At 34.4% G+C, this 19,005-nt stretch overlaps 1 protein-coding gene across 2 annotated transcripts in view; it reads right to left on the bottom strand.

Annotated features, from left to right (window-relative positions):
- NDUFS4 (NADH:ubiquinone oxidoreductase subunit S4) overlaps positions 1-19,005 on the bottom strand; it is a 116,296-nt gene that overhangs the window by 10,586 nt on the left and 86,705 nt on the right. For both annotated transcript variants that reach the window (XM_015140073.3, XM_001096347.5), the window contains one exon: positions 9,190-9,263. In XM_015140073.3, coding sequence (XP_014995559.1) covers positions 9,190-9,263 — 74 coding nt within the window. The remainder of the gene's footprint in view (positions 1-9,189; positions 9,264-19,005) is intronic.

The raw sequence follows: 19,005 nt of genomic DNA, 5'->3' as shown, positions 1-19,005 counted from the left end.
AGAATATGTTCGTTTTTATAAATCAGATGAATATTCACTGTCTTTGAAAATAGGCTTAAGTGACCACATTACCAGATATTTTGCTGAAAATGTTTGTGGATTAAGTTGCATTATTCTTGCTATGAACTCTTAACCATATATTTCACTTTAATTTTTTTTTTTTTTGAGACGGAGTCTCGCTCTGTTGCCCAGACTGGAGTGCAGTGGCGTGATCTCAGCTCACTGCAAGCTCCGCCTCCTGGGTTCCGCCATTCTCCTGCCTCACCATTAATGGGCCAGGCATGGTGGCTCACGCCTCTAATTCCAGCACTTTGGGAGGCTGAGGTGGGTGGATCACCTGAGGTCAGGAGTTCGAGAACAGCCTGGCCAACATGGTGAAACCCCATCTCTACTAAAATACAAAATATTAGCTGTATTAGCTGAGCATGGTGGTGGGCGCCTGTAGTCCCAGCTACTTGGGAGGCTGAAGCAGGAGAATCGCTTGAACCCAGGAGGCTGAGGTTGCAGTGAGCCAAGATCACGCCATTGCATTCTAGCCTGGGCAACAGAGTGAGACTCTGTCTCAAAAAAAAGAAAAAAAAAAAAAAGAAGGAAATAAAATTACCAGTAATGTTAACTACAGCCATTTTGTCTTTTATAATCTACAAATAGTTTTTATTTTTTTTTGTTTTACTCTGATGCTTCCTGGCAAACTCTTGCAATCAGCTACACAGCAGAGTGCTTTATCTTCAACAAACAAGGACTGTCTCAGAACCCTGCGGAAATGGCCCATGCCAGATGCTTTGAGGGTAGAGGCTTTTGATGCCATCACTTAATTTTAAGACCATACAAGTAGACTGAGTCAGGATATCCAGAGCGCTAGTCAAGAAGCAGATACATTTATGATCCAGTAGAACAAATAATAATTATATAGGACTGAAGAACTGATGAGGATCGATCATAATTTTATGTTTGGAATATTGCTGATATTGTCTCAATGTATTCTTTGTACATGTAAGAAAGCTCTCTTTCATCTTAAGGTATCTATAACTCATTACAATTTAGTAGAGTTTACTTTGTAAATTGAAATATTTGTAAATAATATCTCATTCTCCATGACTCCTCCAGAATTCAGAAACTCTAATTGAGTATTCTTATTTTCATGACAATACAGTTATTTGCATATGTCCAATAACAATACGTCCTTCTGGGAAAAGTGGCCTAGCACTTGGCTTATAGGATTCCCAGTCTTATGGTAGCAAGGACTCTTAGGATATTTTGGAGATCCTGAGAAAGGAGGAATTTGCCCAAATTAAAAGGTAATACCCAAATAAATCTAGTGGCAAGTTCCCAGCGTGGTTTCCTAGCTCAAGAGACTTAAAAGTCCAATCAGAGATTCCTTGTAAAAACTTTCACCAAAGCAAACAAGAAAGCGTATATGACAAATTAACACTCTTGCTACACGTATGTAAATAATAAGGCTAACTATCATACCAGTCTTATTTTGTGATCACAAATAATCTCTCGCTGAGATTATCTCCTAATCAAAACGGAGAAGGAATAGAAAAATAAAAATTTTTGTTTCAATGGAAAACTATGCATTGTTTCTAGCACACCCTTTCCCTTCCAGGTCAGATTTTAGATCAGTTCCTTATCTTTTAGCTACCGGGCAATTCTTTTTAAGTTGTACACAATTGATACACATGTAATTTCTGTCCTGTGTTCTACTTAATAGACCTCCCCCACCAAAACCCAATTTTGTCTCTATTTGCAATCCACTACATTTCTTTATTTCACACGAATTAGCGCTGTTTTGACTTTTACTTTAAACTGGTTATGATATCTGCCTTGTCCCCTTATATGAGTAAAATAAATTCTTTTACTTGCATTTTATACCTATATGAAAGTCATGATTCTTGCCTTTGAGTTTTTGTTTTGTTTCGTTTTGTTTTTTTAAGATACATGGATGTGAGGTTGAGACCCTCATAAGAAGTTACGTTAGGTGGAAGCCCAGACCTTACTGATGTTCACTTCTGGGATAATTCTAAGTACTAAGCTACATCTCCAATTATTTCTTTCTTTATTGTCCTGGATCCAGGGCCAGACCTGTTTCCTTCCCTGCTTCTACCTTCTATTACTTCGGAGGCGGGTTTTCCACCTCAATAGACCCACTATGAACAGAATGCAGTTTCACAGCTTGTCCTCAGCCCTCCTATTCCTGAAAGAAACCTTCCTTTATTTTGAGAATTTCAAAGAGTTTTATAGCTAACAACAATGAGAAAAACACAGGGGGTAAAATGACATACTAGAGAAAAGTCACAAAGTTTCAAATCAGATCAAACGGGGGAAAAAAGGCCATTTCTAGTTTTCATTAGCATGTAAATGGTAGTAGATTCTAGTCTTCCACCGTCCAAATTTTCCACAGCTGTCTTCCACCTCCTCTCTCCATGATGTAGCTTCCTCCACCCCGATCCTTCTACCCCATCACTTACTACATAACACAAGGAAAGACAAAAGCCACATGGGTGAGAAAGGTGAGTCTTTTTAGTACACAAAGAACTGAACTGAGGTTCATCTACATTTCAGAGGAAACCCCAGATATTCTTTTTCCCTCTTTACAAAGAAACGTTATCATTAAAGAGTTCCTTTGGAATAGATGCTGAGCTTAAGATGTTTAAGATGAGGCCCTAAGGTTAAGGCTAAAAGAATCAGGGGTTATTTATATTTGCTTTGTGTGTCAGTATGTTTGGGGACATGGTAGTGGAAAAAGGGAGAAAAAGAAGTCATAGGGAACATTCAATCTTTTCTTCTTTTCCACTCCCCAATTTCAGAACACCAGCCTTCCATAAGAAGTGAGGTAAAGAAGAGCGAGCTATGCAAAAAAGATATAAGCTGAGGGGACAGCTGCAGAAATTATCAATAGCAGGATAAAGAGAACTTCTTTTCATCTCAAAAATGAGAGTATTCTTATATAAAAAGATGAGCCTGCATAATACCTTATTTGGTTAAGAACTGAAAACAGATGATTAATGGGGGAACTTGTGTACTTATAGAGATACTATAGGTATACAGTACATCCCTACATTATTATCCCTCCCTATTATCTCTACTATAAAGATACTATAGAAACTTATAGCATCTCTAGAGTACACTATATAGAGTATATATAGTATATTATCTCTATATATAGATACGATCTAGATAGTATATATAATATATATAATATATAGTCTAGAGATACTCTATAGTCTATTCCATATATCTATATAGTAAATATATATATAGTATCTCTATATTATACTCTAGAGATACTATAGGAACACTATAGTATCTCTGTAGAGACCTACAGTATCTCTATATTATTTTATAAGTAACAAGAGTTTCTACATATCCTTAATTCATTCTAGGTAAGAGTACCTGAAGAACAGAACTATATTTCTTAAGAAGTATTACATTTGAACTTTTCCAAGTTGGATATGATTTTCCTGTTTCTCACATTTACTACAGGAATTATTTAATGAACTATTTATATAGAATATTCTATTTACATAGAATATATATATAATGTATAAACTGTATATTGCTAAATGTATCAGTGCTGTTCAGTAGAAATATGAAGCCATACATAAGTTTCTAGTAGCCACATTAAAGAAATAAAAGGAAATATATAAAATTAATTTTAATAATTTACTTAAGTCCAATATTTCTAGATTATCACTTCATAAAATAAGAATTGAGATATTTTGTTTTTTTATACTAAATCTTTGAAATCCAGTGTGCATTTACACTTACAGCACATCTAAATTCGAATTAAACACATATCAAGAGCTAAAATCACATGTGGCTAGTGGCTACCATATTGGATTCGTGTAGATCCAGATTATTATTTGTTAAGATCTACTAGCATCATAGTATCAGGAAAACCATTGGACTTGGAATCTAGAAGGTTAGGCGTTGTCAGAAGCAATGTGATTGATCTGGGGCTTGTTTTGTTAACTTCTCTAGGTTTTGATATCCTATCAAAGGGAGAGTTTAGAATAAATAACATACAGTTTGGAAGCAATTCAAACATTATGAAATCATCATTTTATGTATGTTTCAATACACTTCAGGATGCTAAACCTTAATAAACTCAGGATAAACTCCAAATTAACTTGACAGGAAAACATTCATTAGTTGTATTTTACAAACACACTAAAATGTAATAAATTGTTAATCATCCTACTATACTTTGCTTTCTTCAGGTTTCTAATTACAGGGAATTAACAGATTAACAGTTCTTCTAAAAAAAACAGTAAGTCACCAAATTAAGGTGATATAAAGAAAAGTTTAAAGCATAATCTGGAGAATCATTTACAATATTACTAAATTTGCTGTTAAAATTCACCAATATTTATTGAGCACATTAAAATATAAATAGGACTTGTTTTCCCTGGTAAATTCTTATAATCCAATAGGCAGGATAAAATATTACAGTTTGAGTGTAAGAACCATGCCTTATTTAACTATCCCCAGAGCCTAGCCATATAGCGCTGACATAAAATAGGGTGTGTTCAACATGCTTCTGACTGAGTGCAGTACAAAAAAGGTAAAAGAGAAAACCATACTATAAGAGCTGCAAGAAAGGAACAAATTACTGTGAAAGTTAAAAGGAAGAAAGAGGAGTTCATCCAGTAGTAGACGGGAGGTGGAAGTGAAGGAGGGGAATAAGAAAAGGGATCAAGAAATGAGACAGCATATGAAATAGACTTTGAAGACTAGGTTGGAGTTTCATAGGCAGGGATAAGAATGAGAACAGTATTAATGAGCTTGTAGAGGGAGTAAGGTGTATAGCAGGTTTGGAATGTAAGGGCAGAAAGTAGAGTTGGAACACAGTAAGATAAAACTTGTTAGTGCTTTGGTAATAAGTTGGTGCCTATACTGTGAAGAACTTTGAATTATCAGTTGAGGAATTTGTCTATTAAACACAGACTTTTGAAGATGTTTGAATAAAAGGTATTTTGGGACTTACACAAATGTCAGAGTATTGAGGCAGTATACATAACAGTTTAGACTAGAGATCACCTAAAATTTTCTGTAAAGGGCCAAGTAGTAATTATTTTTAGGCTCTGGGGCCATATAGTCTATATTACAACTACTTTTCTACCACTGTAGCTGAAAAGCAGTCATAGACCATATATAAATGAATAAACACCACTGTTCAAGTAAAACTTGTTCACCTTCTTGTAAGTATGTCAGTGACCCTGTTACTTAATGTCTCTAAACCTGTTTCCTTGAACAATTAAATGGAGATAACTGTTCCTGCTTCATAGAGTTACTAAATGAGAATGAAAAGCACTTAGCATAGTGCCTAGCTCATGATTTAGTGTTTATGTTACTTTCTGTGGTGATAATACTTATTACCCAAGTCTCAAAATATAATTAGGGGGCATTAAATATGTTTTGTAAGGCTGGGTGCAGTGGCTCACGCCTGTAATCCCAGCACTTTGGGAGGCCAAGGCGGGTGGATCATCTGAGGTCAGGAGTTCAAGGCTGGCCTGGCCAACATGGTGAAACTCCTGTCTCTTCAAAAAAAAAAAAATTAGTTGGACATGGTGGTGGCATGCCTGTAGTCCAGGAAGCTGAGGCAGGAGAATCGCTTGAACCTGGGAGGTGGAGGTTGCATTGAGTAGAGATCATGCCACTGCACTCTAGCCTGGGTGACAGAGTGAGACTGTCTCCCCATCCCCTCTCAAAAAAAAGTTTTCCAGAAAGCAACTGAATCTGAAAATCTTACTCCCCGTATTGTATTGATTTTCTACAGTCTTTAATGTCAAGGGAAACCATGCTCATGACTTCTCTTTTTATTTGACATTTAAAAGGGAAATGAAAAAACTAAGGTGATGAAAGGTAGGCTTTTATTTTCAGAATAGTCCCTGAATTGATATACAAATAATCAACTGTATATCAAATACAATTGATATTTGATTTGTATATCAATTATCAAATACAATTTGATAACTGTCAAAAGCTAATATACTTTTAGGCTACATTAATATAAAATATAATTTGATAAATGATATACAAATCATCTTTTGTGTAGGAATGTGGCAGTTTTACCCTAACTTCCTATTTCTAGATACTACTGAAAGGAAAGCACTAACGCCCATAAATGTATAACCTTTGTCATATTTTACTGTTAACACAGAATCAGCTGTATTAACAAAAACTCATTTTCCCCTAGACAGCATATGATTAGGGCACTGGGCTAGATAGCAAGGAAATAAAGACATATATGAACTAGCCCATGGGCTTTAACATCCTTAAGTCTATATGTTTTGAACATTACCCAATCCACTTCTCATTTCAAAGATAAAGAAATATGCTTCTAAAAGGCTAAGTGTACTGAAGTATGACTTGTTCAAGTTCTGCTGTGAGGCAGACCACTGTGGAATGAGAATCTTAGTTACCAGCCTCTTAATCCAGTAGTCTTTACATAGTAGTGCATCTGAACTTTTTTTTTTTTTTAATGCCTTAACTTATCAGAACATTGGTTCACTCAACCTTCAATAGCACTAGCTGACAACAGATGACTTAGCTGGGGGACAGGGAGGATCCATTTGTATGTCCTTCACTACTATTTACCTACCCAAGAGGGGCAAATCAGAAGGAAGGGGATGCTGTGGAATTTGGAAAAGATCCCCCACCTCCACTTCTGTAATGCTTCAATGGTGTTTATTTAGATCTTGCTTCCACTGTAGCTGAAGAAACAGGCTTTATCTATTTAAAGACATAGAATGCTATACATTAAATAAATAAGGCAGATCGTAAGTACTATAGCGAAATCAAGAGTGGAATAATCATTGAGGACGTTTCCAGGAGATGAGAATGGTTTCAAATTCTTGAGTAAAGAAATATGTTTCTATTTATTTATTAATTATTTTTTGAGACTGAGTCTCACTCTGTCACCCAGGCTGGGGTGTAGTGGTAGGATCTCAGCTCACTGCAACCTCCGCCTTGTGATTCTCCCGCCTCAGCCTCTTGAGTAGCTAGGACTACAAGCGTGCACCACCATGCCCAGGTAATTTTTGTATTTTTAGTAGAGACAGGGTTTTGCTTTGTTGGCCAGGCTGGTCTACAACTCCTGACCTCAAGTGATCCACCCACCTCAACCTCCCAAAGTGCTGGGATAACAGGCATAAGCCACTGTGCCCGGCCAGAGAAATACATTTTAGAAAGTCATTTATTCCATCAGATATTGAGTGTCCATTATATGTCCGGTTTTGTGCTGGGTGCTAGGCACAAAGCAGTAACCAAGACAGGACATAGTTCTGCTATCTTATAGGTTAAAATTCCTGATTCACTGTTAGCCTACAATTTTATGTCACTAACCATTAGGCTTTTTAAAGTTACACTTTCTATAGACTTTGATAGTGTTCCTCAATTTTCTTTCCTGGGGAGGTAGAAGTCAGATGAGAAAGCCACTTGATTTTAATAGGAACAGTGGTGAGCTCACACCAGCAATTCACATGGCAACTGTAGTCATGCAGTCCTTGTGACCACTTAGAGAAAGACTAATCAGGGATTTAACAATTTAATTAGATTTCCTGTTATTAAACTCACGTCACAGACTTCAAAGGAATAATTTTCAAAGTGTTGGACATGAAATATGGTAAGCTGAAAAGATAAAAAAATTAATGGAACTGTTTTCCATAACTATGTTACAGTTTAAAAAGAGAGCAATGTTATTTTAAGTCAAAATAATATTTTAAAAGACCACTTTTAAGAACAATTATGTAATTAAGAAACTTGGAACTTGCCAAGAAAGTATAAATAAGGAATTACACTTAAGAACCTTTTGAAAAAAGTTTTTTAAAGTCTATTAATAACATAATAGGATATATTTATATACTATCATATACTTACTATTTGTGAGACCCTAGTCTAACTATGCACTTTTACTTTTATTAACTCATTTAATCCTCATAGTAATTCTCATTGCACATATGGGGAAACAGAAGTATAAAGTCATACAGGTAGTGACTCAACACAGATTCAAAGGCCGATAGGTTAACTTCAGACTTTTAATCATAAGCTATACAATACCAAGTGGAAAAGAAAGCAAATATGTTAGATTATAACCTTTATAGGGCTTTCACATTTGTATGTCAGATATGTTAGACAACACTAATAATCTCTTATTTTTATATACTGCCTTACAGTGACGATGCACTTAGACAAATTCAATTTGACAAACTAGAATAACAGGATACATTAGGTACAAATGTTTAGTAGTGCATTTGAATCTAAGGAAAACAAACAGCAGACATACTGGCTGGAGGGAGATGAAGGTCAGAACTAATAGTTATCAAGTAGAGTATCTATTATGTATCAGCTATCTCCCGCCTCATGAGGTAGGTACCCTTATTTCAACTAAGAAACATTGTCCATTATGAAACTAATCCAAAATCATATAGCTTCAAAGTGGCATAATCAAGATTAGAATCCACACTAGTCTGACTACAAAACTTCCTTTCACTATACTATGTGGGCTTAACAGCAGAAAATAAGGAAAAAGGAAGACATTTTGCATTTTTGTTGATAGCAAGATCAATATAACCCAATGATGTTAGGTGGCTGCCCTAAAAGCGAATATACTCTTAGGCCACATTAATATTATTATACAGTTGAGATTAGGGTTGGTATTACGCCCACCATATCTAGAAAAGTAGCAAATGTGGGCATTTAGGCTGAAGGGAAATTTTACAGGCAATATGACAATATTTTCAAATAATTGAAGAGTTATTAAATAGATTAATAGACTAGATTTTGGCATTGCATTTTGGCTCAAAGAACTTAATTGTAAATGGAGGTGTCAAAACTGGACTAGGCTGCCATATATGTTCAATTAAGTTTAACCAAATGTTAGTAATTTTACAGACGAATTCATAAACAAGGTAGGTGTTCAGTAGTTTCATTCCCTGTCTGTACTTTAAATTAGAGCACTTTGTCTTTTACATGTTAGATGAGTATTCCAATTTAGGTTTTTTTTTTGGAGGTGGGTGTTCTGACGCAGATTAAAAAGTCTGAAACCACTGGATTAGATACATTAAATATTAGATACATTGAAAGCACTGGATTTCAACTCAAATTCTGTATACCCGATTGATTTTAATTAAGGTAAGAACATAAAACCATATCTTGACTCTGTCAAAAACAGACCAAACATACCATTTTTTTCAGCAAAGGAAACTGCATCTTCTTTAGTACGGAAGGTTAGAACCATGTTGGATAAGGGATCAGCCCTGTAAGAAACAATTTTTTTCCAAGGTTTAACATTAAGCTTTGGCTGAGAAACAAAATCAATATTTAAAATAAAATAAACAGCTACTATAAAATCAAATAAGTACATTACCGATGGAATATTTTATTTGTAATAATCTCTTTAAAACTGTTAATTGGAATACCTTTTTCTGTGTTAAATTTGGGAGATTTTCTAATATGTATTGTCAAATAATAAAATTCATAATTGCAAAGGCATTCAGTTAGTCTTTAACAATTTTATTCAACTCTAAAAAAAAATCTGAGATGAATTAAAAAAACCCAGGAGGATTCTTAAATGGAACTTAAATTTTACTATCAAGATTACTGATGTGTAAAATTGCTAGTACTATCATTACCCAAGAAAATGCAACAACACATTCTTGTTTTTTTTTAATTAACTTCTTCTGAGTCTCCTTTTTGAAGATTATCCACTCTTGACAAACCTTCTATCACTAACAATATTCTTTAAAAGCACAAAAAAATAAAGCTCCAAGATCTGACATCCAACTGAATTCTTCAATGTAGTACAGTGTTAATGTTTACAAATCTACATAGGCTCTTTAGAAAATCCAACTTCAAGAAATGTCGCTTTTATTTATTTTTTAAAATTTTTTAATTGTTTAATTTTTTTTCTTTTTTTTGAGATGGACTCTCACTCTGTCGCCCAGGCTGGAGTACAGTGGCGTGATGTGGGCTCACTGCAACCTCTGCCTCCCAGGTTCAAGCAATTCTCGTGCCTCAGCCTCCTAAGCAGCTGGGATTAGAGGTATGCACCACCACACCTGGCTAATTTTTGTATTTTTAGTAAAGACAGGGTTTCACTGTGTTGGCCAGGCTGGTCTCGAACTCCTGACCTCAAGTGATCTACCTGCCTCAGCCTCCCAAAGTGCTGGGATTACAGGCGTGAGCCACTGTGCCCGCCCCACTTTTATTCTTACAACAAGGTAGAACACTGTTTGCTACAAATGTTTATTGTGACTCTCTCAGAGGTGAATAATATAGCATTCTATGAAACATTGTTTAGAAATGTGGAAGTAAAGAATATATAAAGGAGGATTCAAAAGGTAATTTGGATAGTGGAAAGATATGAGAAGAGAATACATGGGGAGTACCTCTCACTAACGGGAAGACCCACAAATTACTGCTGCCAAAGTTCTGGTCACAGACCATGGTTGCTACTCTGAGATTTCTATAATTATATATATTTTTATCATAACCCACCCCCTACCCTTTGTAAGCAAAAGAGCTTCATATGGCTGGCTATATTAGTACTAACATCATAATTTTATATTGGTTCCTCCTTTTCAAAGCACACACGATTTCCAGTTGATAGTTAAACTATACATACTGAGAACAGAAGTGTCAACATAAATATGATGCAGTAATCTGTTAAGTGTTGATAGGCACACTGGCTTAGTTGAGAATAAGAAACAAGACAGAAAAAATTGCAGGAAAACTTAGCCAGGAGACCAGAGCTGTTTCCTGCAAAGATGGTATAGCCTGTATTATTATCCTCACTTTATGAATACATACATATAGAAATCAAATAGTAACAACTTATATCCATTGTATCCAATAGTAACAACATTCATCCACTGGAAGAAGCCACTATTCTTCCAGCCATTCAGTTTCTACCCTTCTCATTCTCCTTCATTTCCTGTATTTTGCAGTTCTTTTCTAGGTATGCTGTCACCACCAGTTTAAGCTCTTTTTCATTCTTCCCATAACCCCATCCTAACTAATCTTTCTGCCTCCTTGACTCCAATCCATCCTTCACCAAGATTAGTCTTCCTAAAGTTCAAATCCCAAACTTACTCACTGCCCAGTTCAACAATTTCAAATAGTTTTCACTGTCTATCACATTAACTTCAGGCTTTCTACCCTGGCATTTAAGCACTGCTATAACATGGGCAGAACTACTTGCAAGCCTTCTTTTTAATTACTCCCCTGAGAAGTAACCAACCAGTCAAATCAGGTTGCTAATTGTTTTTATATAAATGCAGGCTGTACTTTCCCATCAGTTCAATTTGTTCCTTCCTCTTGGAATACTCTCCTATTATCTGTATATGGAAGTCCATTCAAATAATCCCTCATGGTTCACTTTGAATACTAACTTATTCCATGAAGTCTTTCACATCCTACCCTCCTCCAACTGTATATAATCTCTTTTTCAATATCCACTAAATATAATTTGTGCTTTTATTTTTAGACTTTATTTGCTCATTTCTCAATTACTGAAGTTCCAATTTGAGTAATGGCAGAATATTATATCAGATTTATCTAACTATAAACTCTGGACAAAACAGAAAAATAATTTTCAGAGACCAGAGAGTGACTAATAGCAGGAAAAAAACTAGGGTTTTCTTTCAAAAAAAGGAACCACAATGGATTTAGATCCAACTTTATACGGTGTTTCCCATAAGGTATTCTCTAGTCTAGACAAGCTAGGAGCATCGAGAACTCAAGCAGAAAGCTGTAATCTTAGTGCAAGGTGCCTGGAAATGGAGTCCAGGATTGCCAGAGCAGCTGGAAAGGAGTAATCCACAGAGCAGGGAGCTTTTGAACTGTACATGATTGAGCAAGGCTTCAAAATGATAGCTGGGAAGGCTGAAAGAACTGAGCAAAGATTTCAGCAGCTGCCTGTTACAGGGGAGACTGAGTCTGAAGGGAGAATGTGGGTAAACACCTTGTGCTTTCTATCAAAACTTCAGAAAGGCCGTGCCTTTTTATTTTTTAACACTAGGTTCCAAGACTAAGAGTAAAACAAACAGATCCACTCCAACAATGCATAATCCTCCACAAGTTCAAGGTGATCTGTCAGTAATTTCACTGTCTGTTGGAACAAAACTTATCAAGTTGCTACTGTCATTAATTTGAGAAACATTAGGGATCAGATAATTAATAGATTGTTATTTCTTAATATAAATTGTTTGAATATTAACTAGTGACTAATATTTCAGGGACTAATTAGCATATTAGAAAGCCACATATCCACTATAAGATATATGTGAGATTCTTCATTTTAGTACTATATCATACATAATAACCCAAACAAATTTACACAAATAACCATCAATAAACAGTGTGCAATGGATAAATCTCACAAAGTTAAGCAAAAAAGCCAGTCACGAAAGAGCACATAAAGGATGATTTTCTTGAAGTGGAAAAAAAAAAAAATAGGCAAAACTAATCTATGTTGTTAGAAGTCAGAACAGTGGTTACCTCTGGAAGGCTGAAATCCAAAAAAAGCATGGGATGAAATGGGAACTTCTGAGGTACTGGAAATGCTGTTTCTCAATTTGGGTACTACTCACATGCATATGTGTTCAGGTTGTAAAAATTCACAAAGCTGTATGCTTCTGATCTGTATACTTTTCTTAATGTATATTTCAATAAAGTTTAAAAAGCAATATTAAGCCTGGCAAAATAATACATTGTATCTGTTCATATTTCCAAGGTTGATTTTAGGTTATTTTTCCTCCAATATCATTTCATATACTTTACTACACACTAATGAACATCAGTAAACCAATAAAATGATACCAAAAATTGTTTCATAATTATAATGTCCAACATTGGTTGGCGAATTGCTTTTTGTTCTACACCATAAAACAGACTTTGTGACGATATCTACCATTGGTGTATTTCAATGATCATTTTCTGCTTACGAGCAAAGCCTATTTAATATTATTCAAAACAGATCTAAGTATCAATACAATATAAAAATTAGCATTATAAATATCAACTGACTCTTGACTTTACCTAAGAGAACTATTCATGCATAAAATATATTGGTGAAACATTTTGGCACTGCGAATTTTTCTTAGATGCCCTCTGAATGGCACAGAACAGCAAGTGAATGACTTTCTTCTTGGGAAGCTTAGCTTATTTATTTATTTTTTTAGTTTAAGTATCAATAGCAGTTATAAGTGGCTCTAAATGCTGTTAGTTTGATTAGCACCATTCAGAAATATCAGGTGGTTATCTTTCTGCAAATAGCAGACATATATAATGAAGACCATAGAGAAAAAAATATGTAATATTAAAACCAATATTTTAATAAATACTTTTGTTATTTTAAAAATATTCTGATGTAAGAAATGCCAAATAGCTGGGCAAAAAAAAAATTATATTCTGCTATAGAAGTTATGTGTGCATACTCCCTCCACCCTCCATCAGGCCAATTCCACTGATTGGGTGAATGCAAAAATGTTAAATACGTATTACCAAACACATATTACTTAAAAATAGTAAATCCATATCCAATTATAGAACATATAATTGGATTAGAAAATATATAACTGAAATTCACTACATCAACAGATTAAAGAAGAAAATGCCCTTCAATAGATATTACAAAAACATTAAAACTCAATACCCATTCCTGATTTTTTTTTTAATTATTGGTAGATCAAGATTAGAAAAGAACTTTGTCCATTTTAGTATATCAGAAACATTTCTGCTAAAAAATGAAAAGGCAATAAGGATGTTGAATATCATAACTAATATTCAACTTTGCAAATTTTAGCCAATGCAACAAGGCAAGAAAGAGAAATTGGCTATAAGAAGAAAACAAACTGCCACTATTGTTGGATTATACAACTAGAAAATCAAAGTGAATCCCTTGAAAAACCATGAGAACTAAAGAGACAGTACATAATGTGGCTTATATGTAAAATCAACTTTAAATATTAGCAATACTCAACTAGAAAATGTAATGAAGAAACCTCATCTGAAATAGTGATAAAACTAAAATATCTAGGCATAATTTTAATAACAAATGTGAAAAACTTATACTAAGAAAATCATGACATTTCACCAAAAGACATATGAACTTAAATATATGCATATACATACAGTGTAAAAAGTCTGGAAGGATATATACCAAATTGTTGTGGGAGCTTCTATGGAGGGAGGGGAGTATACTGGTGAGAGGGTAGTAAGCAGGGGAGGGAGAGGAGTAACTGGTAACATTCCTGGCTTATATGTTATATATGGAAACATGTATCTATAGTTTAAATCTAAAATGCAAACACAGTCATTTACTTGTTCAAAAGTCAGTAATGAGATGAAAAGTAGACAGAATCCTTATTTAAATTTAATAAAAAAAAACCTGAATGACCTGATTAAAGCAAATTTTAAAAGTGCCTTGGCAATGTGTTACAACATAAAGGGGAAAGATGATACAGACAATACTTCCATTTGCTACTTACTCATCATCAAAAGAATTATCTGCCAACTTAAGTAAGATGTCCACTTTGATAACTTAAGGCTTGAGGATCAAGTGATGAGAGAATTTGCAACATCTACATTAGTGCATATCTCTGCTTAAACTGTTTGACCTTCTATGTCCACTATGATGTGGAACAAATCCTTGTTTCCAGAAGCTGAATGACAGATTCATAATTTTCCAATGAAAAAATATTTTTAAAATTTAACACAGAAGTCACATTTTCAGAATGTGATTAACACAAAAAGTACTGAGTCCAATGATCACTGAGTTTCAATGACCAATGTACACTAATACAGCTGAGGAAAAATAAATCATTTTTAGGTTTAATCAAAATTAAAGTCCTGCTTACAGAAATAAATGAAAAGTAAGTATCTACTAACCTAAAATATAAAAGACTGTAAAAAAAATAAATGAGATTAATAACCAATAGTTATCTTTGGCAACTCGCTACAATATTAAACAAGGATAAGTCATGTTCTCTCCGTGCAACAGGATCAAGGAGATTTAAAAAGTAAAAACACTTGGGTCAAACCCAAAGGATAATTTTGCACCTGAAGATATTTTTCATATTTACACAAAGATAAATCTTTTACCTTTGAGTTCTAACATTTAAAGACTCAGGTAATTAAAAGAGCATAAGAAAAGCTCCACTTTGGATGAGAGAAGAAATGTAAATACAGTACTTTAAAAAATATGAGTTTAGAAATCTAAAAACAAAGATCAAACACATTTATCTTAAAATCCTACATGTGAACCAAAGTGGCCTTTCAAAAAAATACTGTAGATAAGCAGATAACAATGAAATGTATTCAGTATATTTTTAAAAAATAAAACGATGTTTATAGTCACGAAGCCCATTTTCACAATGAGGATCCTTCTCCTCAATCCCCACTGAGGAAAACATATGGGAAAAGACTTAAGATTTCAAATTTCTGTCACAATATTACCATTGTAACTTTGTAAAATTACCTTTTCCATTAGCACTGCCTCTGCTGCTCAATGAAATGTGTCCTTTCCTGTGTATTTAAAAGCAAGATAAAAAAAGAAAAAAAAAATCCTTCCAAAGGTATATAAAAATAATCTCTGCAGGTGTTACATTTGTCGTATTTCTTATACTGCATACTTCTAATCCTCTGTAATACTCTTACATTAGCAGGGTTAGATGTCTGTTAAATCCTCCAAGCCATTCCATCAATATAATAGACCTAGATAGAATTATCTATCAGTTAGAAGAAATGAATAAAGTTAAGCCCAAGATCCCCTAAATTAGGAAACCTTGTGGCTTTGGAAACAAATATATTCTAGGTATAGGATGGATAGTCATTTCTCTTTTAGCATATCCTAAAATCATTCCTTGACCACAGCAAAAAACACATGAAAATATTAACATTCTCTTTTCTCCATTAAATATAGTAATTCTCCTGATTAAAAAAAAAATACAAGTCTATATGAACTTATCTAGCCAGGTTTAAAGTATTTTATATCTTTAATATTCTACATATTAGTATTATATATATAATTGTAAAATAAAATATAAGCCGGTTGAGAACCCAAACTATGGTCAACCCATTAATTTATCTGGGACACAGGTTTACTTTTTAATTAAGTGATAAAATTTAATTAGATGATCATGAAAAACCTTCAGCTTACAATTCCAACAATTTTATAAAAAGCTTTAAAATATCTCACCAAAAGAAGTCAGAATTCAATATGTTCAAGCAGTAAAATTATATACTATTTTTGTGTCATTAAAAATGCTAAAAAAAGAGTAGCAATTCTCTATTCTAATCAAATCAAATAAGTAAATATTTTAAATAATAATTTTTTTCTTACATTTTTTCATGCTACTGGTTGCTTCTTAACATCAGAACAAAAACAAGTAATGAATATTTTTTTAAAATATTCAAGATTCAAAATAACGTCTCAGATAAACCAATTGCAGACAGGGTCTATTGCTTCAAAAAACGTTTTACTTTGGCAAAACTACGTTTTGAAAAGAACTTTACCTCCCAAACATGTAGTATATCTCATTTTCAATCAGTATGTAATAAAAACAGCATTTCCATTTTTATGCACAGTAGGTTACAGTTTTGTCTTAAAGCATCAGAGTATTAAATCACTACATATTTCAAAATTTAATTATGCTATTTCCAGACTAAGCAATACTATAATAATGATTGTGTGAACCTTTGTACAAGCACAGCAAAGTAAAACTTTATTTATTTAAACAACCCACTAATGGTCTTCAGGACACAGTATCCCCAAAATATGGCAGCTTGGCATTTGAGAAAACAGCAGAAGCAGGAAGGTCTCTCTGACACTCTCCCCTGAAGTAGGACATAACAGAATTATCTGACCTTCTGAAGTCAGTCCTAAGACCCTCATTCCAGAACTGTCCACCCTGTAACAGGAGGAACGGAATGTCCTCATTTCTGAAGACACAGAGACACAGACAAGAATCTGAACAAACAGGTCTGGCTAAGTTCTTCCTACTTTATGATCATTAGATCATAAACTCTGTCCAACCATCTTTCTGTATGACTGTCTACTCTTCCTCAAAACTAAGCACAAAAATACACAGATTTCCCTGTTTCTTTGGGTCTTCATTCCTGAAGGCTCCTGTATCACATAAAACTTACACAAAATGAAACTGTGTGCTAGAGTCTCTCATTAAACTATCTTTTGTTACAGATGTCTCAGCCACAAACTTTGCAATAGATGTGAGGAAGATATTACTTTTTCTCCTCTATACCACTCAAATGTATATTCTTATATAAATATTTTACCCATAAACAATTTAGAGTATATAAGGCACAAGTACTCAAATAATGATTTATTACTGAATGTTGCTGGGAATGTATTACAACAGTGAGTCTGGGGAATAGATGAACATGTAAAAATCTCATGTGATTGAAAAACAGTAATCATTAACATTTCAATCACTGGATAGGGACAAATGTTTTTCCTTATAAGTTCCTTCAGCTTCTAGAAGCCTGTGGTTTACCAAATGACTCCATATATTATGTGAAACATAAAATAAAAAGGATACCAACACCTACTCCTCAAAAGAAAATATACAAATGGCCAATAAACATGAAAAAGGCTCAACAGCACTAATCATCACAGAAATGCAAATCAAAACTACCATGAGATACCATTTCATACCAGTCAGAATGGCTATTGTTGGCAAGGATGCAGAGAAAAGGAAATGCTTACATTCTAATGGTGGGAATGTAAAGCAATTCAACCCCTATGGAATACAGTATGGAGATTTCTCAAAGAACTAAAAACAGAACTACCATTTGACCTAGCAGTCTCACTACTGGGTATCTACCCAAAGGAAAAGAACTCATTTTATCAGAAAGAAACCATTCATAATAGCAAAGTCAAGGAATCAACCTAAGTGTCCATCAACAATGGATTGGATACAGAAATGTGGTACATAAAGAAAATGTGATACATAAACATCATGCAATCCTATGCAGCAATAAAGAAGAATCAAATCATGTCCTCTGCGGCAACATGGATGAAGCTGGAGGACATCATCCTAAGTGAATTAATGCAGAAACAGAAAATCAAAATACTGCATGTTCTCATTTGTGAAAGCTGAACGATGGGTACACATGGATATAAAGATGGAAACAATAAACACTGGGAACTCCAATAGAGAGGAGAGGGAGAGGGGGCAAGAGTTGAAAAACTGCCTATTGGGCATTGTGTTTACTATTTGGGTGATGAGTTGACTAGAAGCCCAAACCCCAGCATCACCCAATACATTCATGTAACAAACCTGCACATGTACCCCCTGGATCTAAAATGTAAAAAAGAACAAAAATATTCAATTACGTATGAAAGGCCTTAGACTACAGGGCAAAATTTCCATGAACAGGGGGATATTCTAAATCACTTTATTATGAAAGCAAACACAAGATAGAAAGAAAATATAGATTCCTATTGTTTCTGATATAAGGAAAGGTAATCCCCAGAGAGCATCCCCTCACCTATGCCATAATCAACTATCTAGAACAAGTCACGGACGTAGCCATACCTTATGGAAGAGGATGATGAGAGTTGCAACAAAAAAGCAGATATCCTGGGGCATCTTAGAATTCCACCTACCACAACCACCCTTGTACAAAAATGTGATCTAACATCTCACATTGGTGGGGATATTGCGTTTTTGTAAGGAAAAAAAAAAAAGGTCTCAGAAAGTATTCTCCTTGATACTGGGGCTTTTAATCCTCAGCATCTTCTACTTTTGGGAGGCCAGAAAATTCTTTCTTGGTTGCAAAGGAGGGCAGTCCTGTGTCTCATAGCACTGCCATTATTAACTAGATGTCAGCAGAAGCCATCACTTGTTACAACCAGGAATGTCTCCACACACTGGCAAATGTCTTAAGGAAACAAAAGCACCCTCAGTTGAGAACCACTGCTTTTGTCTATATATGACCATACTTACTGATGCAGACACCACCAGGAATCTCTTGAAA

This window comes from Macaca mulatta, chromosome 6, assembly GCF_049350105.2.
Source record: "Macaca mulatta isolate MMU2019108-1 chromosome 6, T2T-MMU8v2.0, whole genome shotgun sequence".
NCBI classification, from domain to species: domain Eukaryota; kingdom Metazoa; phylum Chordata; class Mammalia; order Primates; family Cercopithecidae; genus Macaca; species Macaca mulatta.
This window is presented reverse-complemented; position numbering and strand designations above follow the sequence as displayed.